This window comes from Dendropsophus ebraccatus, chromosome 7 (assembly GCF_027789765.1).
Source record: "Dendropsophus ebraccatus isolate aDenEbr1 chromosome 7, aDenEbr1.pat, whole genome shotgun sequence".
In the NCBI taxonomy this organism is placed as follows: Eukaryota; Metazoa; Chordata; class Amphibia; order Anura; family Hylidae; genus Dendropsophus; species Dendropsophus ebraccatus.
In genome coordinates, this window is record NC_091460.1 from 87958145 (window position 1) to 87984746 (window position 26602).

The 26602-nt window shown below is 41.6% G+C and overlaps 1 protein-coding gene across 1 annotated transcript in view; it reads right to left on the reverse strand.

The window, feature by feature from the left end:
* Window positions 1–7357: 7357 nt before the first annotated feature.
* Window positions 7358–26602, reverse strand: part of GUCY1B1 (guanylate cyclase 1 soluble subunit beta 1) — a 55626-nt gene continuing 36381 nt past the window's right edge. The window contains exons 6-14 of the mRNA XM_069976629.1: window positions 26295–26525; window positions 21374–21490; window positions 19454–19587; window positions 18931–19128; window positions 18527–18764; window positions 15353–15493; window positions 13935–14089; window positions 9382–9508; window positions 7358–8418 (exon numbers count right to left, since the gene is read on the reverse strand). Coding sequence (XP_069832730.1) covers window positions 8413–8418; window positions 9382–9508; window positions 13935–14089; window positions 15353–15493; window positions 18527–18764; window positions 18931–19128; window positions 19454–19587; window positions 21374–21490; window positions 26295–26525 — 1347 coding nt within the window. The 3' untranslated portion in view covers window positions 7358–8412. The remainder of the gene's footprint in view (window positions 8419–9381; window positions 9509–13934; window positions 14090–15352; window positions 15494–18526; window positions 18765–18930; window positions 19129–19453; window positions 19588–21373; window positions 21491–26294; window positions 26526–26602) is intronic.

A 26602-nucleotide genomic window follows, 5' to 3' on the forward strand; every position in this document is an offset into this window, starting at 1 on the left:
TAAAGTTCAAACTGCAGAGGACTGGCGTGACTTAATTTTCTGGAGCAACTGCTGTAGCTATGCCCCCCAGAGGCCAAAGAATTAGTTCTTGACCGTGAACTTACAAATGCCAGAGAGGCGGCTCGGGCTATCGATGCCTACCTGGCACATCAGCCCCACCTTTCACGGCCTGTTCGACATGGGCCACCCACCCCAAAGTCTTCTAAAGGACTTAAAGATTTGTCCCATACCTCAAATCAGGTCAGTAAGTCTGCCAGCCAAGCAATCAGACCCATGGACACTAGATATGAGAAGAAATGTTACCAATGTGGTCGACCTGGCCACTTCAAGGTGGACTGCCCTCATTCACCACCTAAAGAGAAGGCCACAGGTGGCCACCCGGTGGCCTGTGTGGAGCATAACAACCATGGAAGGTTACCTCCCTCAGACTTCCTGGGGGAGAGAGCATCCTACAACAGCAGACCAGTTGCGGTCGTTGGTCGGGCTGCAGAAGATAATCGAAGAAATCATTTGCATCCAGTAGTGGTGGGAGACAGACATGCAGAAGGTTTCCTTGATACAGGGGCCACCACAACCCTTGTACAGCCTAATCTGGTCCCACCTGAACAAGTGATCACTGAGAAGAAGATGGATATTATTGTTGCGGGGGGAGCCAGAGTTACCATACCTGTGGCTCGCATCCTTCTTGATTGGGGAGATGGACGTGATTATAGAGAGGTTGGTGTTATGGACGGGCTCCCTGCTGATGTCCTTCTAGGAAACGACCTTGGCCAAATGGTCAGTGGCTACATCACCCCAATCACAAGGAGTCAAGCAAAGCAACAAGCTAAAAGTCTCAGAGACAGAACACCCAAGGACGACGTTCTCAAAGACAGCGCACCCAAGGACGACGTTCTCAAAGACAGCGCACCCAAGGACGATGTTCTCAAAGACAGCGCACCCAAGGACGATGCACCCAAGGATGATGTTCTCAACGATGAAATACTCAGAGAAAATGCAGGACACTGTAGGACACTGTTCCCGCTGTCATGCAAATGACAGACCCTGAGGATAACCCTGAATCCATTCCCTTCATGAGTAAACAGCTTGCTTTTAAGGAGGCGCAACATACTGATCCTAGCTTGGCAATAGCCCATGAAGAAGCAAATAATCCCTCCTCAGGGAGATTCAGTGCGTTACCTGTGGGAGAATGACTTGCTGTATAGGGTTACTGATGCCCAAAGCCAAGAAAAGCCATGGACTATGACTAAACAGTTGGTAGTTCCCATGAAGTACCGTCAACAGCTTCTACATTTGGTTCATGATATCCCCTTTGCTGGGCATCAAGGCAATAAACGCACCCTTTACTGTCTGTCACAGAACTTCTTCTGGCCAAAGATGTCACAGGAGGTAAGCCACTACTGCAGATCATGTGACTCTTGCCAAAGGGCTGGGAAGCCGGGAGATCGTAAGAAAGCAACCCTGCATCCAATGCCTATTATTAGTGAACCTTTCCAAAGGGTTGCAGTGGATATAATAGGGCCCCTAGCAGTACCCAGTAGGACGGGCAAAAGGTATATTTTGACCTTGGTGGACTATGCCACGCGTTATCCTGAAGCTGTGGCTTTGTCATCTATAGAAGCAGAGAAGATAGCAGACGCACTGCTCACTATTTTCTCCCGAGTTGGTTGGCCCACAGAGATTCTCACAGACCAAGGAACTCAGTTTATGTCGGAGCTAGTACAGAGCCTCTGGGAGAGATGTGGAGTCAAGTCCTTGCGCACTACAGCTTATCACCCACAGACAAATGGACTCTTGTGAAAGGTTCAATGGCACCCTAAAACGAATGCTGCGAATCTTTGCGGAATCTGGGGACAAAGATTGGGAACGCTATCTGCCACACCTTCTCTTTGCTTACAGAGAGGTGCCACAGGAGTCGACAGGATTCTCTCCCTTTGAACTCTTCTATGGCCATAGGCCATTGTACTTAGTCCGTGCGGACTGGGAAGGACAATTTGACACTTATGAAGTGCCTGTTGCTGAGTATGTTTTAAAATTTAGAGAGAAGCTTCAAGATCTAATGGGGTTCGTAGAAACCAACCTTCAGAAAGCTCAGACTCGGCAAAAGACCCACTATGATCGCACGGCAAAGGACAGGGAATTTGTTGAAGGGCAAAAGGTACTCGCTCTGATGCCTGCCCGTCAAAATAAACTTCAAGCCATGTGGACTGGACCATTCAAGGTCATCAGACGTTTAAATGATCATAATTATGTGGTGTCCTTGGATGATCAGGATCAACGGCAAAAGGTGTTGCATGTGAACATGCTGAAAGGCTACCATGAAAGAGCAGGAGAGGTTATGGTAGTATGTAGCCCACCACTAGAGGAACAGGAGGATTAAACCTTGCCGGACCTCTTAGAAGAAACAGGGCAGGACGAGTCCTTGGAACAGGTCATTAAAGAGAACCAATCATGGATGATAATCAAATTTTTTTTTTCCCTAATTAGATGTATTTCATTATTTTATTAATATTTGTAAATATAATTGATTTTTTTTTTGGTTGCGTTTTTAAAATATTAACTTTTTACTTTCCTGTCTCGCGCCGGCTCTTTTAAAAACAGGAAGCTCCCGTCATGCAGAGCGGCAAGGCCGGGCGCCGCCATCTTAATGACGTCACTTGCGTTCCACCGCTGGAACGCAAGAGACTAAATCAAGATGGCGGCGCCCGACCATGCTACAGCGGACCAAAGGATCAGGTTAAGTATAAGATACAGACTGCAAAGGCAGTCTGTGTCTTCATAAATAGACAAAATGAAGATACAGACTGCCTTTGCAGTCTGTATCTTATACTTTACTTGATCCTCTTGTTCGGTGGAGGAAGGCCGGGCGCCGCCATCTTGATTACGTCACTTGCGTTCCAGCGGTGGAACGCAAGTAGTGTAATCAAGATGGCGGCGCCGGCCTTACTGCACCGAACAAGAGGATCAGGTAAAGTATAAGATACAGACTGCAAAGGCAGTCTGTATCTTTATAAATAGACAAAATGAAGATACAGACTGCTTTTGCAGTCTGTATCTAATACTTTACCTGCTCCTTTGTTCGGGTGCAGTAATGGCGGCCGCCGCCATCTTGTTGACGTCACGCTGGAACGCACGTGACGTCATCAAGATGGCGGCGGCCAGCATTACTGCACCGGAACAAAAGAACAGGTAAAGTATTAGATACAGACTGCAAATGCAGTCTGTATCTTCATAAATAGACTTCATAAAGATACAGACTGCCTTTGCAGTCTGTATCTTATACTTTACCTGCTCCTTTGTTCCGGTGCATTATTGCCGGCCGCCGCCATCTTGATGACGTCAATTGAGTTCCAGTGGTGCGTTCCAGCGTGACGTCATCAAGATGGCGGCGCCCGGCATTACTTCACAGAAGAGGAGGAATTAGGTAAAGAATAAGATACAGACTGCAAAGGCAGTCTGTATCTTCATAGATAGACTTAGGGACAGATGACCTTTGATAATAGGGATAGTGAATTTTAGGTGATTGGTTCTCTTTAAAAACATCCAGCTAGCAGGTGGCCAAAGGGATGAATTAAAAAGGCACCTGCAACCCTTTCAGTCTCTGTTTACCAGCAGTCCGGGAGTAACCAAAGTGACAAAACACCATGTGGATACTGGGAACCAACCACCTTTAAAACAATCTACCTATCTTGTATCCCCAGAAGTGCAGAAAGCCATGGAAAAGTAGATAGAAGAAATGTTACACCTAGGCATAATCCAAAAGTCGAACAGTCCATGGGCTTCTCCAGTGGTATAAGTGCCAAAGAGAGATGGTTCTACCCGGTTCTGTGTGGACTACAGGCGTTTAAATGAACACACTGTGGCGGATGCGTATCCTATGCCCCGCATGGATGAACTGCTGGATCACCTAGCAGGGGCAAAATACCTGACCACTCTGGATCTCAGTAAAGGATACTGGCAGATCCCTCTTACACCTGAAGCCCAGGAACGGTTTGCCTTTATCACACCTTTTGGTTTATTTGAGTTCATTGTGATGCCATTTGGCATGAAAAATGCACCAGCCACGTTCCAAAGGCTGGTCAACCAGATCTTAGACGGGATGGAGGATTTTGCCAGAGCATATCTTGATTATATTGCCATTTTCAGTCAGACTTGGAAAGAACATCTCATGCACCTGTCTCAGGTGTTAGATAAGATCCAAGAGGCTGGGCTTACCATCAAACCTAGCAAATGCCAAATAGGAATGGCAGAGGTTCAATACTTGGGATACCGTGTGGGTGGGGGAACACTAAAGCCTGAGCCTGCCAAGGTAGAGGCCATCCTTAACTGGCCCACCCCAAAAACCAAGAAGCAGGTTTTGGCATTTCTAGGTACTGCTGGGTATTACCGTAAATTTGTTCCTAATTATAGTACTATAGCCAAACCTTTGACAGACCTGACAAAAGGACGACTTCCCCGTAATGTGTCTTGGTCACCTGCCTGTGAGGAAGCATTTCTAACCTTGAAGAAAGCCCTCTCCAGTGACCCAGTGTTGGCCGCCCCAGACTATAAAAAACGGTTTATAGTGCAAACGGATGCATCTCTGTATGGGATTGGGGCGGTGCTTAGTCAGATTGATGACAATGGGGATGAACACCCAATCGTTTACCTAAGTAAGAAGCTCCTGGACAGGGAAGTTGCATACTCCACCATAGAGAAAGAGTGTCTAGCTCTGGTTTGGGCATTGAAGAAGTTGCAACCCTATCTTTATGGGAGAGACTTTACCGTAGTGACTGATCACAACCCATTAGTGTGGCTACAAAGAGTTGCTGGGGAAAACCCAAAGTTGCTGAGGTGGAGTTTATCCCTGCAGATGTACCACTTTAGCATTCAATACAAGAAAGGCAGTCGCCATGGAAATGCTGATGGCCTTTCTAGACAAGAGAGCTCAATATGAGTCTTTCAGATGGTAGACCTGCGGACCTTGTGGTCAGTCCGCTAGGACTGACACCCAGGGTTCTAATCCTGAAGGGGGGGGGTGTGACAACAATGATGTATGCTATGTATCTTTCTGTTTTCTTCTATATTGTTTCCCTGTTGCTAAAGGGTTAAGTGAGAACCTTCAGTGTGCTGGCTGGTTAATGACCCCCTGCTAGGCTCACATCCTGTCTTAAGGATGAGCCAAGCTAGTGGAGGATTATGGGATTGATAGTCTCCATATTGCCTTTGTCCTCAAGAACTCAGTTAGGGTTTATTACCTACCGACTCCGGTCACCAAAGGGATTGGCTGGAGGGCAGTAGGAGAACCCAGGTAACTTGAGGTGATTGGGGAAGGTAATACAGGGGGTGGTCTGCCCAGCACAAGTATTAAAGACCCAGTGAGTATTGGGAGGGGAGAGTCTGTGTGTGGAGCCCATACCATCATTTCACAGCTCCCTGGATTATGGACTATACCAACAACTGAAAGCCAAGCTCCACTGGCAGGAACACCTACATCACATCTTTTAGGGACGTGAATTAGTCTTTTTATGTATCCCCTTTTATTTACCTTCCTTTGTATTGTCCTTTTGTAACTTCTATGCACTGTTGCTAAGTCATATTAAATCTTTTGTTTAATAGCTGCTGTGTTGTCCTGTTGATGAAACCTGGTTATATTTAGTACTACAGTCTACTGTGGGTATAACAGTATATTGGCTTAGCTGCAGGATACCTGAGTGGGGTATATCCTATAGTCTTACGCAGTGGGTGGGCATACTTCTAGCTTAGGCAGGAGTCCCAGGCAGATAAGGGTGGGGTCCCAGAGATTACAGTACTGTGGCAGGCTTTAGATAGCCTGGGTAGTCTAGGGACAGCCCTCTGCAGAGACCCACAGGGAAGCAAGTATAGGCTGAGTCAAGGGTTGGTTAAGGAAGTACGGTGTCTGGAGTAGTGTACTGTGACAGCCTCCTTTGCACGTTGAGCTTGCATGTGTATCTAATGATACAGACAGGTTAAAAAGTTTTCCAACCTTCTAAAAATTGCCCCCTAAAGACCAGCTGCACCTTCCCCATTCATGTGCAGTCCAACATTACTGTACAGCCTGAGAAGATTGTTCGGGTCTCCAAGAACCCATCAGCTTCTGTAGCCCAAAAGCTTCGGCTCTAACATCTAAAGATTTTTGCTACTTAAGGGGAACCAATCATGAGAAAATTGCTATTACAGCTATAAATATTTTCCTATATGTTACCAGCACTTTTTCCAGGCATATAAGTAAACGCTATGAGCGTTACTCATATATTCTGAAAATGTACTTTTAAAATAAAACCTACCGATGTAGGCATATGGTTGGTCCGGAGCCCCTAACTAGTCACGGCTGGTGGGACATCTTGCCGGCAATCACACCTCCCTGGGAGCATCGGCACTCAGTGACAGCCCCTCTGTGGCGCTGCCGACTCCCGTACACCAATGCTCCCAGGGAGGCATAATTGCAAGATTTTCCACCAGCCATAACTAGTTAGGAGCTCCAGATCACCCCCATGCCTAGATCGGTAGGCTCTACAAAGAACATTTTTGGGACATATGAGTAACGCTCATAGCATTTACTTATATACAGTGGTGCCTTGGATTACGAGCAAAATTTGTTCCGGGACAGTGCTTGTAATCCAAATCCACTCTTAAACTAAAGCTAATTTTTCCATAAGAAATCATAGAAATGAAGACAATTGGTTCCTCACCCCAAAAAATAATGATTTATTATTCTGAATAACATGTAAAACAAATGAAACAAACATTCAGAAACAGCAGAATATGTGATATTATAAGTTACTGTACAGTAAAGGAGAGGATGGGAAACACAGGGGCTGACAGAGACTGCAGGGAGAATGAAGGAATGAGCAGGGCAGATGTGGGCACATACATGCAGTGCTCTCTGTCCGGGGAGAGAGGGGTTACAGCTATGCAGAGATTACCTCCACAGTCCTGTCCCCCGATGTAAACCCCAGCCTGAAGTGGATCTGCTATGATTTGGAAGGTGAGGGAGACTTCCTGGGTCAGAGTTCAGTGCTGTAGACCCCGCTATGCAGACCATGCCCCTCCTCCACTCCTGCTCCCACCCAGTACAGGAAGCTCTTACACCAAAGCAATGCTCTTAAACCAAGTCAAAGTTCTGAAAAACTGTGAGCTCTTAAACCAAAACACTCTTAAACCAAGTTACTCTTAAACCAAGGTACCACTATATCGGGAAACAGTGCTGGGGGCATATTTGAATATATTTATAGCTGTAACAGCGATTTTCTCATGATTGGTCCCTTTAATATAATATTTGTGCATTATTCTTCACGATCGACAAAGTAAAGGTCTTTGCTTTTTAGGAACACAATAAAGTATACTGTATACAGTGTGATGAAAAAATAATTTATTATGGATGTCTTTACAGTACCTGGACGATTTTTACTGTACATATGTGACATGTAAAGATACAGATAAACATTAGGAAGTTTTATATGCAAGATTAAGTAAATCATGAAATAAACCAGCACAGTACATTCTGTATGTCAACTAATTCATCTATATAGATCCTGAAATACACTATTATATGGCACATTGCTAAAAATATGATCTCTCTATTAATATTTACAAGCATTTGCTTCTGTGTGTCAAAAGTAAAGACTTAATTTTGGGGGGTTTATGTCAATGGACAAAGATACCCTGTTAGTTACTATTAAAACCTAAATTACAGTTTGTATACATTACTAGCATATACATGGTTGACATGTATGCACAGCTACTCATAATAAAGTACGGAACATACTAGTCAACATTATAAATTCCACATTACATGTGTTAAATGCATGTTATAGATACTACTGGCAACTGGCAACACTGAGCAGATTAAAAGCAACATGCACTGTCCCACATACTTATATATATTGTTCATTTACTGTATCTTAATTTTTGGCTCACTTTATGTTTGGAAATCGAGGTTTTGTAGACAAAATCAAAATTAACTTAGCGGCGTAACCAAGCAACTGGTTCATTTGTATAATATGCATTAGTGTGCATCACAAAACTATATTTTTTTGATCCACCCTACATACATCACACGTGAATAGTAAGTAGTATATGTGAATGGTGCTGAACAAAAGCTCTAAGTACAGACTATCAATTATTTATAATATTGTGCAACCAAATTTGAGAAACACAACCCCCTCCCCCAAATGTGGCATACAGATTACAGGTTATTAGTTGCCACCAGGGCAACATACAAAATACACTAAAGTAATCTTCACAGTAAACATTTACAGCTACAGTTTACAACTTTGTGTGTAGCAAATATAGGGGTAAACAACAAAATAACTACATCTTAAACCAAGTTATTGAAAAAGAAAAAAAAACACATGGTCGCACATCTTGAAGACTTTCCCTGGATTTGGTTCTTCAGTGTAAATGCTGCACTTATTCCTGGGAAACAAGGACAAAAATAATTAAATTAAGGTAAATCATACAATGCATACATAATGTAATCTTAGTACACTTAAACATTGCCATGTTTAGCCTTTAGCTAAAGTTGACAACTTTAATAAATGTTGGCTGAATGATGGTTTAGCTGACAGTCCACTTCCCTGTCCTTCGGTGACACTGGGGATCGGCACCATTAGAATAGATTTGGTGGGCAATAGGCACCAGTAAGTACATGTTTCCTATTTATTTTTCCCCACCCTAAGGAATTTTAAATGGAGAATTATGTCACTGTAATACCCTATTAAATAAATGTACATATAACAGGTAAAATAATAAATATTAAAACTAAAGGACCTCCTCCAAGACATACTTTAGCATTGTGGTGATATTATAGATTACTTAATATAAATAATACGGAAAAGGCCCCAAGCATACAACTGTATTATGTATATTGTATGGATATGGCGCGCGCAGTGTGACAGTATAATGGTGGTATATCTGAAGATGAATTTGGTGCCTTATGAGGTGGCCAACAACTCCATAATATAGGGACAAAAGGTTGTATTGAATGCCATGTGCTAGAGACCTGATAGTCCAACTGTTCAAGGGAGGAACAGTGCCTATATAAGTTACCATATTAAAAAACAGCCATATACTGTTACTGATACTGTTGCTTCATCCTAGCAAAACAGACCAATGCTTTTGAGATTTGGGTTTACAGACTGTAAACTTCTTTCTAAAGCTCAAGGTCCTTTAAACTGAAATGTGTTATAGAATTTTTCTTACTGAAAATAAATGTTGATTGTACAAACAATGTAGGAGAATACTTGGGCACTGCTAGAGAGTAATATTTAGACATATGAATCATTCCTCTAACAATGATTTATAACTCCAGATTTAATTCAAACATAAAAAATGTTAACTGTTTAGATAAGAGAAGTCTTTCATCCACATTAATCATACCTCTGTTTCTGCAGTCTTTCTGGATAAAAACCATACTTGCATTGGTTCGGTTTTCCCCTTCATGCTAATAGGTCCTCTATATTGTAAATTAAACTGGGGGTCAGCATTCTCTGGACTCATAAGGCATCTGAAAAATCATGAAAATGATAACATTAGACCAAAAGATTAGCAGCTATTTTTTTTTTTTAAAGAAATCCCCACCATTTGTGGTCACAAGCAGTTTTACAATATACTTGCTTTTTTAATAAGTTTTCTATGTTTAAATAAATATTTCACATGTAGCCAAACTATGGTCCATGACAATATTTGGTCTCTTTTTCTATCAAAAAAGAGACCAATCACAGGATGTCCCAGTCCTTTGCACACTTGCACAAAGTTGAGCTTAAAAAAAAAAAAAAAAAAAATCAACAGTGCCTCTTTAAATGGGTTTTCCAGAACTCTTTAGGCTTGATCAATGGGGGTCACAATAAAACTTGCACATGGCTGAGCCGTAGTTCCAGGCCCAGCCAACTATTCATTGTTAACTCATGTAAACAATGAAGAGGACATGCCACAGCCAATATTTTTTGTACTAGAAAACTGTTTTTTTTTTTTTTTTAACATACAAATGAATTTTTGCTTACTTCATAACATCTAGCACCTCGATTCTATGTGTAGCCAAGGAATAACATGCCATATCACTTGGTGAGTATTATTGTTCTCACACTAGCCTTATTCATAGCCTTAAGGCAATAGACAACATCATCCGCTATTGAAGGAATGTTATAACCAAAAGGGTATTCCCATGTTAGACATTTATAGCATAACATAAATGTCAAATAGCTGTCAGTCCTACCCCTAGTCATCAAGTCAGGGAAAGAATAGAAAGGTGACTGCAACTCTCCTCATTCCTGGTAACGGAAGTTATCTGGGAGACCTCTATTCTGGTGATATATCACATTAAAGAATAACACCAGGCAAATGTACAGGGGATGGGTAAGTATGACTTTATTATTATCATCTTTCCATTACCCACTTGCCTCTGTGATTTCTTTTATATTTTCCTTGAGGACCCCTTTGAGGGCAACATGGGAGATGTGCAAGGCTGGTAGCAGTGGCAGCAGCATTACAGTATGGATAATAAAGGACAACACAGGAGATGGTGGTTGTGTATGGCTGGAAGTAGTGATAGCCGCATTACAGCATGCATAATAAAGGAGACATGTGGTTGTGTATGGCTGGAAGTAGTGATAGCCGCATTACAGCATGCATAATAAAGGAGACATGTGGTTGTGTATGGCTGGTAGTAGTGGTAACAGCAATATAGAATGGATAATAAAGGACAACAAAGGAGATGTGTGGTTGTGTATGGCTGGTAGTAGTGGTAACAGCAATATAGAATGGATAGTAAAGGACAACAAAGGAGATGTGTGGTTGTGTATGGCTGGTAGTAGTGGTAACAGCAATATAGAATGGATAATAAAGGACAACAAAGGAGATGTGTGGTTGTGTAGGGCTGGTAGTAGTGGTAACAGCAATATAGAATGGATAATAAAGGACAACAAAGGAGATGTGTGGTTGTGTATGGCTGGTAGTAGTGGTAACAGCAATATAGAATGGATAATAAAGGACAACAAAGGAGATGTGTGGTTGTGTATGGCTGGTAGTAGTGGTAACAGCAATATAGAATGGATAATAAAGGACAACAAAGGAGATGTGTGGTTGTGTATGGCTGGTAGTAGTGGTAACAGCAATATAGAATGGATAATAAAGGACAACAAAGGAGATGTGTGGTTGTGTATGGCTGGTAGTAGTGGTAACAGCAATATAGAATGGATAATAAAGGACAACAAAGGAGATGTGTGGTTGTGTATGGCTGGTAGTAGTGGTAACAGCAATATAGAATGGATAGTAAAGGACAACAAAGGAGATGTGTGGTTGTGTATGGCTGGTAGTAGTGGTAACAGCAATATAGAATGGATAATAAAGGACAACAAAGGAGATGTGTGGTTGTGTGTGGCTGGTAGCACAGACATTTGTCCAAAATTAATCTAAACTAAAGTTTTAGATTCGCCTCATTTTTAGTAACTACAGTGATATCTCAACTTACAATGGCCTCAAGATACAATATTTTCAACATGCAATGTTCCTTTCTGGACCATTGTAACTTGAGACCAGACTCAACATACTGTACAATACTATGGACAGTCAGGATCTGCAGCACATGTGAAAAACTAGATGATGGACCAATAAAAGTGGCCATTTTACTGGTAAAACCCCAGTAGTAGTGAAATGCATTTTACTGTTGTGTTAGTTTCGATCTAGAGTTACGCACATACTTACAGATTATCAGGTGCAAAGCGCAGTTGTCTACTTGAATGTTTGCATGTTTGAATATGTTCATAAATGATTGTTATAACCATTCCAATCAAACAAATTGTTCGTGATCAACGAACAATTAGCATCATGTTCGTACAAAAATATGAACATTTACGAACATTGCTTCTGGGAACACATATTTAAAACCTTGTTGCGGAGTCCAGCCCTTAGTATGATCTCATCATTGGTAGCTACATTTTTTTTATGTAGAGGACCTTTATGAAAAATATAAAGCTAAATATTCCTGGCCAGAAACCCTTGGCATTAGATAAACATTGCTGTTTTCCATTGTTCTTTATCATTCCCTGTAGATGTGCCATTTCATATTTAATCTCCAGATTTTAAACCACATGTGAGTAGCAATTCTGTTGAATGATCTTGCCAGTCATTTTACCACACACAGGTTTATTTTAGTGAATAATTGAGCAATTCTCCATTCCACGTCTGGTAACGTTATATCTGTGCCATAAAGAATACCATAAATCAGTCGTGATGAGCTTAATATCCAGTTACTTGCATCCCAATATATTTTCCAGCTGTAGCAAATAAGTAGTAAATCTTTTCATTGAGAGATTCCAGCACTTAAGATATAACACCCCATTAAGCTTTTATTGTGCATTCCTACCCTTTAATCTAGATAGGTGCTAGATGTCACTGCCTGTCTGATACAAAGACCTTAAAAGAGAAGTTTGGCTGTAGCTAAATTCTGACAGTGTGTAGGGGCAGAGGGGAAAATAAAAATCAAGGATTGTGTACCTCTCATTGTACCCGAGAAGCGCCACCTGACCGTCTTCAGGACCCCCGCTGGTAGGCACTTACCACTAAGTTGTGATGTTGTCACGACTTGGGGGGAAATGCCCATCCCAGCCTATGAATCACACGCTCAACCAATCAGTGACTGCAGCGGCATCCCTCCCCAGTCACTAACTGGCTGAGCCAGTCCATCAGCCAGGTCGTGACGTCAACTCAGCTGGATATCTCGGAGCCTGACAGGGGTCCTGGAGCGATGATCCAGTGCTGGAAAGGCACTGGGAGAGGTTAGTTAGTATCGTTTGTTCCCCCTTTCCCTTGTACTTGAAATAAATTCTTGTGGCCAGAAATCTTCTATAAAGATATTACACTCACTATAAACATGTGCTTGTTGCAATGCTTAGCTCTAAACTGTACAAGTACTTATAGGAACCAATGCTGTTTGAAAGGCAATGGGTAGTCACACCAAATGTTGATGGGATTTACATTCACACTCTTCTGTTCATCCTGTTTGAATTATGTTAATTGATAAAACTATACTATGAACAGTAACATTTCTGAAAACATTCTTACTGTGCAGTATTTTTTTTTTCAAACCCTTAGGCCAGGAATGAGGACTTCAGACAGACGCAGATGGAGCAGTAACTTGGGTCTTTGCGTCCACATTCAGACAGGACAGACACACTCTTGAACAATTCCAACAATAAGTCGGGGGAACTCACACACCCAGGACATGTGATAGGTCCCCTCTGTTGCTGTGGCTTAACGTCAGCACAGCCCCACTTCTGGACCCTATAGTTCTAGCTCTTCAGTTCTCACTTTTTCCATGTTAGTCATTTTACACACACAGATATCTGACAGATTTTTGAAGCCAAAGCCAGGAATGGATTTGAGAAAAGGATAAAGCTCAATCTTTTCTTTATGACCTGTTCTCTCTTTATAGTCTGTTCTTGGCTTTGGCTTCAAAAATCTGTCAGATATCTGTGTGTGTAAAAAGACCCTTAGAACTGTCCAGAGTAGGAGATGAACCATCTGGGGTTTTGCACTGGTTCTGGACAGACAGAGGTGGTAGTAGAGAGCACTGTATTAGACTGGAAGGAACTTTTATGGGACATACAGTACAACAGCTGATAAGTATTAAAGGCTTGATTACAAAAAAAAGAGTCATCTACAAATCTGAATACCATTCTGACACCAGGAGTACCCATTTAAAGCAATTCAATATCAGCCAGCCTAGACATCAGTGCTCCACAATGGTGGAACTACTGATCTGATCTCACAAACGGCATCTTTATCATCATCTGATCCTGGAATCTCTAGAAACAGAGACTTGGGATATGTTCAATCCGAACTGAGTTTTACCTGAGTTGTAACTGGATTAATGCTGGTGAGATTTACCTTTACTATTTTATTCTTTCCTTTTTATTTCATTTAAACTGTCTTACCTGTAGGTATATTCTGAGACATTTATTTTCCCTTTTTCTCCAGTTGTCTCTGTTCTGCTAGTCAGATTGACAGTATTTCCAAACAGGCAGTAGCGTGGCATTCGCTGACCAATAACTCCTGTCACAACTTCTCCTGTATGTATGCCAATTGTGATCTAGAAAGATAGAAATTTTGTAATTGCTGGGGAATTAGATTAAAATTATCAACCTGCCATGCTCAATAGGTAGCTATGGAGCCATTTCAGAATTTAACATGATAAAAGAGTTTATCTGAAGTTATCCGAGTATCTATGCTAATTGGCAGTGGCTTTAGAACTGTTACTTCCAGAAATCAGGTCCTTTTAGACGGCCCAATATGGGGCCATCTATAAAAGTAATGGTGCGTTTACACGGAACGATTATCGTTCAAATTTTCGCAATAACTATCGCATTTGAGCAATTATCGGCTCGTGTAAACACAGGAAACGATCAAGCGATGAGCGAGAAATCGTTCATTGTGATATTTCAACATGTTCTCAAGTCGTTGTTGGTCGTTCGCTCAAAAATTCGCAGATCGCTTCGTGTAAACAGTCTTTCAAAGATTCACCCTATGTGTGAGATGGGCCTTAGCGATCTTAAAAACTATCGTAATAACGATTTTTCTAACGATTTCAAACTATTTATCCGTCTAAATTCTGATCGTTATGAAAACCAAATAGTTGCTTCAAAATCGTTAAACGATCGATTGGGCGAAATATCGCTTTGTGTAAACGGACCATAAGCAAGCGCCATTTAGTGAGATTAGCCCTCGTTTGCATTGCCTTCATAAGGTACAATCAATACTGTATAACTGTATTGTTTGTGTGGCCATTTAAATATACAGTGGTGCCTTGGATTACGAACATAATTCGTTCCGGGGCCATGCTTGTAATTCAAATCACTCTTAAACCAAAGCAAATTTTCCCATAAGAAATCACTGATATGCAGAAAATTGGTTCCACTCCCCGAAAATAATGATTTATTATTCTGAATAACGTAAAACAGATGAAACAAACATTCAGAAACAGCAGAATATGTGATATTATAAGTTACTGTACAGTAATGGGGAGGATGGGAAACACAAGGGCTGACAGAGACTGCAGGGAGCATGAAGGAATGAGCAGGGTATATGTGGGCACAGTATAGCAGCACTCTCTGTCCAGGGAGAGAGGGGTTACAGCTATGAAGAGATTACTTCCACAGTCCTGTCCCCTGATGTAAGCCCCAGCCTGAAGTGGATCTGCTATGATTTGGAAGGTGAGGGAGACTTCCATGGTCGGAGTACAGTGCTGAAGACCCCGCTATGCAGACCCCTCCCCCTCTCGCACTCCCACCCAGAAGGATTTGAAAATCATTCTCTAGTTTTTTTTGTCAACCAAACATTCTGAGTGACTATTTACCTGCACAGATTCCCCATCTACTTGAACTTGTCCTGCAATCTCCATCATATCTAAAGCCAAGTGACATATAGACCTTGCATGGTGGACACATGGCTCTGGAAGGCCGCTCACAGTCATATACTTGTCACCAACAGTTTCAACCTTAAAATATAAAAAATATATTTCAAGCTTCATGCAAATTTTACCTAAGCAAATTGTTTACTTAAGCATGAAAAGTGTATTAATTCAGCAGTAAAAACACATTATAGTCAATTACACTTTAAGGCCCAGTTCACACTAAGCAAAAACGGCAGAATTCCGCCGTGATCAGTGTCCTGCAGTGAGTGAATAGAAAAGCGCGTGTGTGTCTGCTCCCACCATTCTCCGCTCAAAGAATTGACATGTCAATTCTTTGAGCGGGGAGGAAGCAGATGCGCGCGCCCTCCCAGTTACACACTGCAGGGCACTGAACATGGCGGGTTTCCGTGGCTCCGCCTTTTCCACCATATTTGCACAGTGTGAACTGGGCCTTATTGATAATAACTGTATTTCAATGGAAATAGTTTCAATGCCTAAATACTTTGAAATGTATTTCCATGGATTGAGTCCTTTTTGTAACAAATTCTTTTCATGTGACATCACACAGACCCCAGTGTTGGTGTCTGTGTGTGTGTTTTTATATTTTTTTTAAACAATAAATAAAGAACATTCATATTTTCTCTGTAAACACTTCCCTTCTGTTTGTATATACTTAAAGAGGACCTGTCACCCCCGGTGATGGGGTGACAGGCTCCCAACCCCCCGTTAGAGCCCCCTATACTCACCTAATCCCGCCGGGTCCTGCTTCTGGATCCGGTCGGGTCACGGAGATCTCAGCTGCTGCAGCCCGGTGCGTGCGCTCATCAGATGAGTCCAACACTCACAGAGAATGACAGGAGAGTCCAGAGCTCTGTCATTCTCTATGAGTGTTGGACCTGAGTCGCGCGCGCCGGGCTGCAGCAGCTGAGATCTCTGTGTCCCGGCCGGATCCAGAAACGGGACCCGGCGGGATCACGTGAGTATAGGGGGCTCTAACGGGGGGTCGGGAGCCTGTCACCCCGGCACGGGGGGTGACAGGTTCCCTTTAAAGAGACATTCATATACAAATGTATGTAATTTATATTTGTTGTTTAAACACTGCTATAATGGGACTGTACTGAAATATAATGGAGCTGACTGTGCTGTTGTTATTTATTATATATAAAACTTTCTAGATCTGTCTTTGGCATTAATGAAGAAGTCCGTAGTGTGAAATACCTAACATAGAAAAGGAAATATCCTTTTCTAGTTCATCAACACAGTAGAGGAATTATGAAAAATAGTTCCATTCTAGCAGAAGGGGATGGTTACATTTAAGCCATCCAAATAATTGGTTTTGGTGGGATAGGCTAAATACTTTATATGTATGGGAGCACACGACTGTCTCCTATGCCATAATGTCAAGAAAAAGAACCATATGACATGTAGGATTTCAAAAATAATTAAAAATAAAAACCACTATCCAGAGTAAATGTATGTTTGAAATTGTGGGGGACAGGAGACGTAGCTTTTTTTCCCCAATAGCTCAAACTACAGATTATGATTAGATATAGAGCAATGTTGGACTCTAGCTAGTAATGGGTTTTTCCCTATCATAATCATTGACAGTTGTGAAACTAGTGTTACACTAGTAAGTGTTAAAAATGTTCAACTAATAGACATAATATTTATTTGTATAGCACCAACAGATTCTACAGTGTTTTTTTTTTTTTTTTAAATAAACACACACACAATACTGCGGTTATGTTTACACAGTACAAAATTAAACAATTAAAATAAATAAAGACACAAAAGTAGTGAGGGACCTGCTTGCAAGAGCTTACAGACGAAGAGGACTGGGGGTAACACAAGAGGTAGTAAGTGCTTTATTTGCGATGGTACATGGAAACAAAAATGTGTTGGGTAAGCCAGTCACCCATCAATTTTTGCGTACAGGTAAAGGCTGGGTTCACACTATGTATATTTCAGTCAGTATTGTGGTCCTCATATTGCAACCAAAACCAGGAGTGGATTAAAAACACAGAAAGGATCTGTTCACACAATGTTGAAATTGAGTGGTTGGCCGCCATTTAATGGCAAATATTTGCTGTTATTTTAGAACAACGGCTGTTATATTGAAATAATGGCAGTTATTTACTGTTATATGGCGGCCATCCACTCAATTTCACCATTGTGTGAACACATCCTTTCTTGCATGGAACTGTCAGATACTTTAGGGTACGCTTAAAACTGAGTGTTGGGAATGAGGGAGGAGATGTACTGTATGGGGGGGGGGGGGTGTAAAGAATTGTGGAGAGCTTTATGGGTTAGGGTGAGGAGTTTGAACTATGAATATTCTTTGAAAGTTGTGGTAATTCTCTATTTTTGAAGTCTATAGATTCATACTATAAAAGGAATCTTCTGAGATGACAGCCCTTAGTCAGTATCATTAACTCATTTCATACTGAACGCAAATAAATATCCTATTTATGTTGTATTTATAGGCATCTGAGACTATATTTGACACTACCATTCCTAAAGTAGAGCTAGTCTGGGCACAGCATGAATGTGATGATTCGATGCAAAGGAATGTGCCTACAATTTGTGCTACAGATTGTAATACAGAAGACGTAATGGAACTTCCATTACCATGGATATTATTTAAATGTGAGGGTCATGTATGATACATTCACTGCATAAGAGAAAACCGACTGATGGAGGGGATTTGTTTCTACTTAAAGAGATATTAATATACTAATGTATGTAATTAATATTTGTTGTTTAAACATTGCTATAAGGAGACTGTACTGTAATATAATGGGATGTTGTTGTTTATAATATATAAAACTTTCTAGATCTGTCTTTGGCATTAAAGCGGAAGTCTGGGGTTGGACATTGTTTCAAAAGTGTACCTACCTCCCCGGCTCCAGCACTGAGGTCCCCTGTCCTCCGCTCCAGTTTCCGTTTCCCGGGCCGCTACCTTGTCTGAGCAGGTACCCAGGTTGTGACGTGTCAGCCCCGCTTAGCCACTGGGCAGGCCCCCGCTATGGCCGATGAGTGGCTGAGTGGGGCTGACACTAGTGCATAGTGGACATTAAAAATCATATTTTTTCACAAAAAAATTCAATAAGTATTTACCTTATAAACAAATGGATTCTTTCGGGAATCAGTTAAAATATCAAATCTTGTGTAAATGTCATTCAGAAGATTGACAATCTTCATGGCTCCTTCCCCAGAAGCATGCTTGCTGCAAAATGCATTAAATCCTACAATGCCACTAAACAGAATTGTGACATTGTCATATCGCATGGCTGGAACTGGGCGCTTATGTCTGAGTTCATTAGCAACAGACGGTGGAAGCACGGAATACAGCAGGCTGCAAATGAACAAAAGGACTGTTCTGAATTCTATTCATAATAAGCTGACATTGGTGAATTAGACAACAGTAAAAGGCTAACAAGTCATCGTCCTTGAAATGGGGTCATTACATTTATTATGCCACCATAATTTATAATCATTGGTAATCCTATAGAATATCTTACGTATCAGTCTTTTTCTTCTCATCCTCCAGGGCCCTAAGGGTGTGCTGCAGGCGGTCAGTAAGTATTTCCAGTTCTTGTGTCAATTTATATTCTTCTCTAAATTGTTCTCCGAGAAGTACTAGGTCACGAGTAGCATCATGGAGGGGGATGTCACTCAGGTACAGTCCTCTTCTTGTCAAATCATCCAAGTTCATCACGCTGTGATTAAGATTGCATCAATTCATCATTTTATTTTTCACTTAGGTTACTTGCAGGTATACATGCATGTAAGAATTTGTCCAGTGTATAACATGATCTTTTTTATTGGGCAATTTCCATATTGTCTTTTCTCTAGCAGCGGCTCATGTACACAACTTTAGATATACAGTAGCATAAAATCAATGACAGGTAAAATTAATAACATCTAAAAAAATGTATCTGGGGAGCAGAAAAGGTGTTACCTTCCCTTGCACCCAGTGATACTACTGTACATCCCTTGTGTCCTTTCAGAAAGCCATAAACAATTTAATGTATATCTTATTACCTTGGAGAGCAGAGGAAAAGAATGTTGTCGGCTTCTGGTAAGTAGATCATCTGTCCTTTTAGACGTAGACAGCTTATTTCGGTTAGAGTCAGTTCATCTTCGGTCTCTAATTTTTCCACATCGAGTAAACCTTCCTTGTATCAAAGTATAAAAATAAAATAAATTAATTAATCAAAATAAATTAATTAATCAGCCCCACAACTGATTGGACGAGCTCTAGGAATTATGGTTAATTCCTTTCTCCTGCCCATTGACGCTCCAGACAGCTAACATGTGCGGCTGCCATGTTTTTTGTGAATTTCCTTAACACACCTGCAGCGAATCTTGCTTCGCTCATCTCTAGTTACCACTTTCACAGCTGCTCCACCTTTGCACTGAATTTAACTTTCACTGACATCTGAAGTGGAAAGCTTTTTCTGAACTTAACCAAGCTATCAACACTTTGCCGGATGATCTGTTATTTCATGTAGAAAACTGACAATAAAAGGTATTAAAAATTACAGCCACGAGCCAAGCCATATAAATGAGTTAAAATATGTTACATCCTTTTCCTCAATATTAAAGGAAATTCAGCGATTAAACATCTGACCATCACAATAAAAGGAAGGGACACTTCATTAAGGCCGCTTGGCACTTTGTGACATGTAAACATTCAACAGCAGTCTTGGGTTGCTATGATCCTATGTAGTCCAAATATAATCTTGCTGTATATTTAAAAATGTATTTTCCATCTTGTTTTCCCTATGAGACATTTGAGCTGTGGGTAAGCATAACCTTATTAGGGAATATTGCTGCATGAAACATAGTATAAATGAAAGCTGGCTGTTATTATTATTATTATTATTATTATTATTATTATCATTATCATTCTAAGAACTCTTTTCCTATCTTTCACGGGGATCCATTTGTGGCTGTATGTGCATAGACCAACAAAACACAACAACTAAACTTAGGGAGAACAGTGAAAAATTGCAATGGAGTACTCATTTACGAGTCTCCATTGATTGTCCCATACAAAATTTGAATATGCAAAAAAGGGGTCCGTGGAGCCTCAGTTACGAGTCTCAAAACATGGGAATAGCCAGATATCCCTCTCTCCAGAGAAGGAAGCCCATTGCCAAGGGGTGCCTCCTAGTGGGGAGAGCACCAAACCACCCTCGCCACAGAGTTAGACTTTGACTTGCAGGGGCCACCCTGGTGTTTCCCTATTTAGGTCCCAAAGCTCGTAACAGAGTGAGGAGAGAGGGATATCTGGCTATTCCCGTGTATGTGCATAGACCACAGGTATAGCAGTAACTTTAAAAAAAAAAACATTGCAGTACAGTAGACAGGATGTGGACATGTAAAAAAATCTTCATAAAGGAGATTAATGAAAATTCTCTCACATTTCCAGCTGCTAGCCTGAATGAAGAAGGAAAGCATATACTGTATAGGGGAGCTGATTCTGACTTTTAGAGTAGTTAGTTTTAACTTACAATTGAGACCCTGTTGCCATGAAGGATGCCTTATGCCTGTTAATCTGACATTGATCTGTTCTACAATTTTCCTTTTACAGTTCTCTCCCAGCTCATAGAACCTTGTTTACAAATCTTTTGTGTGCATATACTAGAGGATGGATCAAGCACACTGCCACTTGTGGGGTCTTGGAGCAGACAGGAAGGCTCCTCTACTTTTCACACATCCTTAATCTTCTATTTTCCCATACTCCACTGTAACATACTGTATTCCCATCCTTTTCCCTATGTATTCTGCTACTGAAAAACTTTTCTCTGTTTTACCATGTATTTACAAAAAAAGTTTGGGCAGTAATGCTGGGGGAGTTACACATTTCAAGCATAACTAATGTCACATATTTCTTTTTTTCATAAATTCAGAGTGAAAAATGTATGTGCAGTCATAACTAAATGAATTATGCTTTACCTTACTTCTCAGGACAAACACAGTGTTGATGTGAGACAGGATTCCATGAAAGCTTATGTCAATGTGGGGTCGTACCAAGGAGAACACTGACAGAAGGTTACAGTTTCCAGGCTGGAGCTATAAATTTGTGAGGAAAGAAACATTAATATTGATTATCCTTGTCTTACATAGTAGAAAGATCAGCACAGAGTAATGAACGTTTACAAATAAAACTAATTGGGTGTCTCGGGTGCCCTGACCCTGTTTTTACTTTTTTTTTTTTTTGCTATACAGGGGGTTTACTATTTGGTTGACTCTCTGCAATTTTCACAGAATTTTCATATGAGTGGAAAATAATAGGGGGCGAATAATAAGCTGGAGAGAGTAGGTGATTATAAGCTGCATAATTGCACCCCCAGCTTCATATTGACACCCCCTGAGTGTAACAGTCACACCACATTTTGCAGTAAGTCTATCTGACAATTCAGTGAAAAGCACATATAGTTAGCCAAAAAGTAAAATCCCTATGTGCCAGGAACCGTGGGAGAATATAACAAAAAAGAAAAGCTAAAGATTTTCTGGACTGACCACAGGTTCTCCATGGCCTCTATGGGTCACACGTTTGTCAGACAGATGTTCAGTTAAAGGAAGTGATATTCTTTCCAGTCCGGAGAGCAGGAGAGGTTTTCTATGGGGATTTGCGACTGCTCTGGACAGTTCCAGACAAGGACAGAGGGGGCAGCAGAGAGCACTGTGTCAGATTGGAAAGAATACACCACTTCCTGTAGGAGACTTAACAGCTGGACAGCAGCTATTTAGTCCTGGAAAACTTGAGATTTTGTGATAGAATTAAATTACAAATCTCTATCACCTTCTGGCATATGTTGATTTAAAAGAAAGAAAATGTAGCTGAACTATTCCTTTAAAAGAGATCTGAGAAATTTGGAAGTTGGAAGGTTGATTCAAAATAAAAAAAAAAAAAAAAATCAGATTTATCCTGTCAAAGACAGGAGTACTTGCTCCTGTACTTACTGGGTGGCATGGAATAGCACCCTACCCAGCAAATGTGTGCCACTTGGAGCTAAGTGGTTTATGGTTTTGCTTTATGCTCATTTACTGGGCAGCAAGGCATACATTGTATATCTCACTGATCAGTAATTATAGGGGCAGGGGCTTCTTTACTTAGTTTCCATGGTGCCCTACGCTGATAAGCCACAGAAAAAATATACAGGAGTAGCAACTGTGTGAATGGCTGCACAGCGTACAGGAGCCACCTGTCTTAACCTATTAACGACACATGACGGGTATACCCGTCATGTGGCCGTTAAGAGTAAACAGAGAGGGCTCCCGGCGTGAGCCCTCTCTGCAGCGCGCGGTCCCCGGTTGCTAAGTGCAGCCAGGGACCGCGTGTATTAGCCGGCGCGGCCGATTGCCGCGGCCGGCTAATTAACTATTCAAATGCCGCTGTCAAAGCTGACAGCTGCATTTGAATAGCAGCTGTGCCCCCTCTCCCTGGTGTCCAGTGGGGGATGTCTCTGGTAGCCTAGTTGTCCCCCCCATCAGTCATGTCCCTGGTTGCCTAGTTTTTCCCCCCCCCCCATCAGTCATGTCCCTGGTAGCCTAGTTGTCCCCCCCATCAGTCATGTCCCTGGTAGCCTAGTTGTTGTCCCCCCCATCAGTCATGTCCCTGGTAGCCTAGTTATCCCCCCCCCCCCCCATCAGTCATGTCCCTGGTAGCCTAGTTATTCCCCCCCCATCAGTCATGTCTCTGGTAGCCTAGTTGTCTCCCCCATCAGTCATGTCCCTGGTGGCCTAGTTATCCCCCCATCAGTCATGTCCCTGGTAGCCTAGTTGTCCCCCCCATCAGTCATGTCCCTGGTAGCCTAGTTGTCCCCCCCCCATCAGTCATGTCTCTGGTAGCCTAGTTATTCCCCCCCCCCCCCATCAGTCATGTCTCTGGTAGCCTAGTTATTCCCCCCCCCATCAGTCATGTCTCTGGTAGCCTAGTTATTCCCCCCCCCATCAGGCATGTCCCTGGTAGCCTAATTATTCCCCCCCCCATCAGTCATGTCTCTGGTAGCCTAGTTATCCCCCCCCCCATCAGGCATGTCCCTGGTAGCCTAGTTGTCCCCCCCCATCAGTCATGTCCCTGGTAGCCTAGTTGTCCCCCCCCATCAGTCATGTCCCTGGTAGCCTAGTTGTCCCCCCCCCATCAGTCATGTCCCTGGTAGCCTAGTTGTCCCCCCCCCCCATCAGTCATGTCCCTGGTAGCCTAGTTGTCCCCCCATCAGTCATGTCCCTGGTAGCCTAGTTGTCCCCCCCCATCAGTCATGTCCCTGGGATCCTAGTTAACCCCCAAATAAAAAAATAAACATCCCACTCACCTTACCTCCGCTCCCACGCAGTCCAGGTCCTCTTCTCTCCCAGGTCCTCTGTGCCGGTCTTCTCCTGCAGGCGGCGCGCGATGAAATGACGTCATCGCGCGCGGCCCGCAAGAGACTAAAGACACGCGCCGCTCTGCTGGGGAAGAAGCCGGCACAGACAGCATCCTCCGGTGTCCGCCAGCTGTCACAGACACCGGAGGATGCGGTGTATGCCGGCTTCTTCCCCAGCAGAGCGGCGAGCATCACAGGGGAGCTGCGAGCCGCGGGCCGCATCGGGAGGTCTCAGGGGCCGGATGCGGCCCGCGGGCCGGAGGTTCCCCACCCCTGCTCTATTATATACACAGGATTGATCTCAATGGGAGATCAGTTCTGTGTATATAGAAGTCCCCCAGGGGGCTTCATATTACTGTAAGGGAAAGTTAAAAAAAAGTGTTTTTATTAATAAAAAGCCCCCTCCACTAATAAAAGTCTGAATCACCCCCTTTTCCCATTTTACAAATAAAAATAAATAAATAAATAAATAAACATGTTTGCTATCGCCGCGTGCGTAATTGCCCGAACTATTAATTAATCACATTCCTGATCTCGCATGGTAAACGGTGTAAGCGCAAAAAAATCCCAAAGTGCAAAATTGCGCATTTTTGGTCGCATCAAATCCAGAAAAAATGTAATATAAAGCGATCAAAAAGTCGCATATGCGCAATCAAGGCACCGATAGAAAGAACACATCATGGCGCAAAAAATGACACCTGACACAGCCCCATAGACCAAAGGATAAAAGCGCTATAAGCCTGTGAATAGAGCGATTTTAAGGGACGTATATTTGTTAACAATGGTTTTAATTTTTTACAGGCCATCAGATACAATAAAAGTTATACATGTTACATATCGTTTTAATCGTAATGACTTGAGGAAAATATATAACAACTAAGTTTTTCCATAGGACACACGGCGTAAAAATGAAGCCCCCCCAAAGAAAAATAATTGCGTTTTTTTTTTTTCAATTTCACTGCACATATAATTTTTTTCTGGTTTCGCAGCATATTTTATGGAAAAATTCAGCCTGTCATTGCGAAGTACAATTAGTGACGCAAAAAATAAGGGCTCATGTGGGTCTGTAGGTGTAAAATGCAAGTGCTATGGCCTTTTAAGCACATGGAGGAAAAAAACGAAACCGCAAAAATGAAAGTTAGCACGGTCCTTAAAGGGTTAAATGAGGTTCAACAAGTAGCATTATCATGCTGATGGAGGCTAAAGCCAATAGGGAATACTTGGTCTGTCACATTATTTATGTACAGTAGATGCTACTAAACATGTCAAAGTAACATCCACATGAATGCTAGGACTTAGCAGAAGATCGCCCCCAGAACATCACACTGTGATGTGTCTGTGGATACATAACCGCATACACAGCAAACTGCAGTGCACTCTTTCTGACAACCAGTAGCCAGTATTTACTATTTAGTATTGTGTTACAGCAACTTTGGAGCCCATACTCTCATTTTTAGTTCACCTATATTGCTTCCTTGAACTTGTCTTTGTGCATACTTACCACTGTATATAGGGAACATCTCACAAAATAATTAGAATAAGCTATGGAATAGGTATGTAACAAGTATATAAGTAGTAGATATCTTAGACATTTCTGTAGTACAATTCACCACTTGAATGATATGTGGAAAACCTGATTTTTCTATGCATTTAAAGGAGTTATCAAGAGAGCAGAAAAGATCCTAACTCTTTTGCTCTCCGGCGCTCCACTTCCTCGCTCTGGTGTTCTCTGCTGATAACTTATGCAAATAAAAGGTGGTAGGAACTTGTAGCCGGCAATTAGAAACTACACCAACACGTTGCAAGACTACTGCAACATCAGTAACATTGTCCTCAACATGCTCTTCTCTTCTCTTTCTTCTGCAGAAGTTATCAGCAAAAATGGCCAGAGGGAGTAAGTGGAGACCCAGAACTTCTTTAAAGCCATATGCATGATGAACAATTTCCACAGTGGTGAAACATACTAATAAATGTCAAAGGTTTAGAGTTGCACTATAAGGCCATGTTCACACATCATATGTTCAGCATAAATCACGGCCGTTGTTGCAAATTGCAAAAACGGCCATGATTTATGCTAAACATACGTTGTATTTGAATAAATGGAATACCGGCTGGAGCGTATACACAGTTTTTCTGACGGCCACTATTCATTAAATTCCATAGCACAATCCACAATTCATTGATTCCATAGCACAATCCACAATTCATTGATTCCATAGCACAATCCACAATGCTTTAATTTCCATAAATTTTTTATTAGAACCAGAGCATAAATACTATGCAAAATCTGGACCCAACCTAGAAATGCTGTGCCAGGATTGTTAGCTGATCCTAGGAGGATGAATGAGAAAACCATTTCTTTTAGCAAGGTTTTAAATTGTTTTCGTTACCTTTTCTAAAATGTATTTTACTCTATCAAACTCACAAAGAGCATAAAAAATGGATAGATAGATGATAGATAGATAGATAGATAGATAGATAGATAGATAGATAGATAGATATTTTACCTGTGGAAGAACTCTGTATATAGCATTTCCACATTGTGTAACAACAAGGTCTCTATCAAACATTATATGAAAAGGGAATGCTTTACAGAATGTGTAAGGACTAATACGGGATTCTTGAGTTCCATTTTCCTCAAATCTATCCAGGTCTTCGTAAAAGTCTTCCTCTTTAGAGTCTTTTTCTTCTATTAAGAATTGTGTGTGGTCACACTCCTCATTTCTTTGTTGAATAACCTGTGAAAAACATTAAGAAGCAAAAACATATTTAACATTTTTATATTTGAACATTAACTTTTTTACCTGGATTTGTT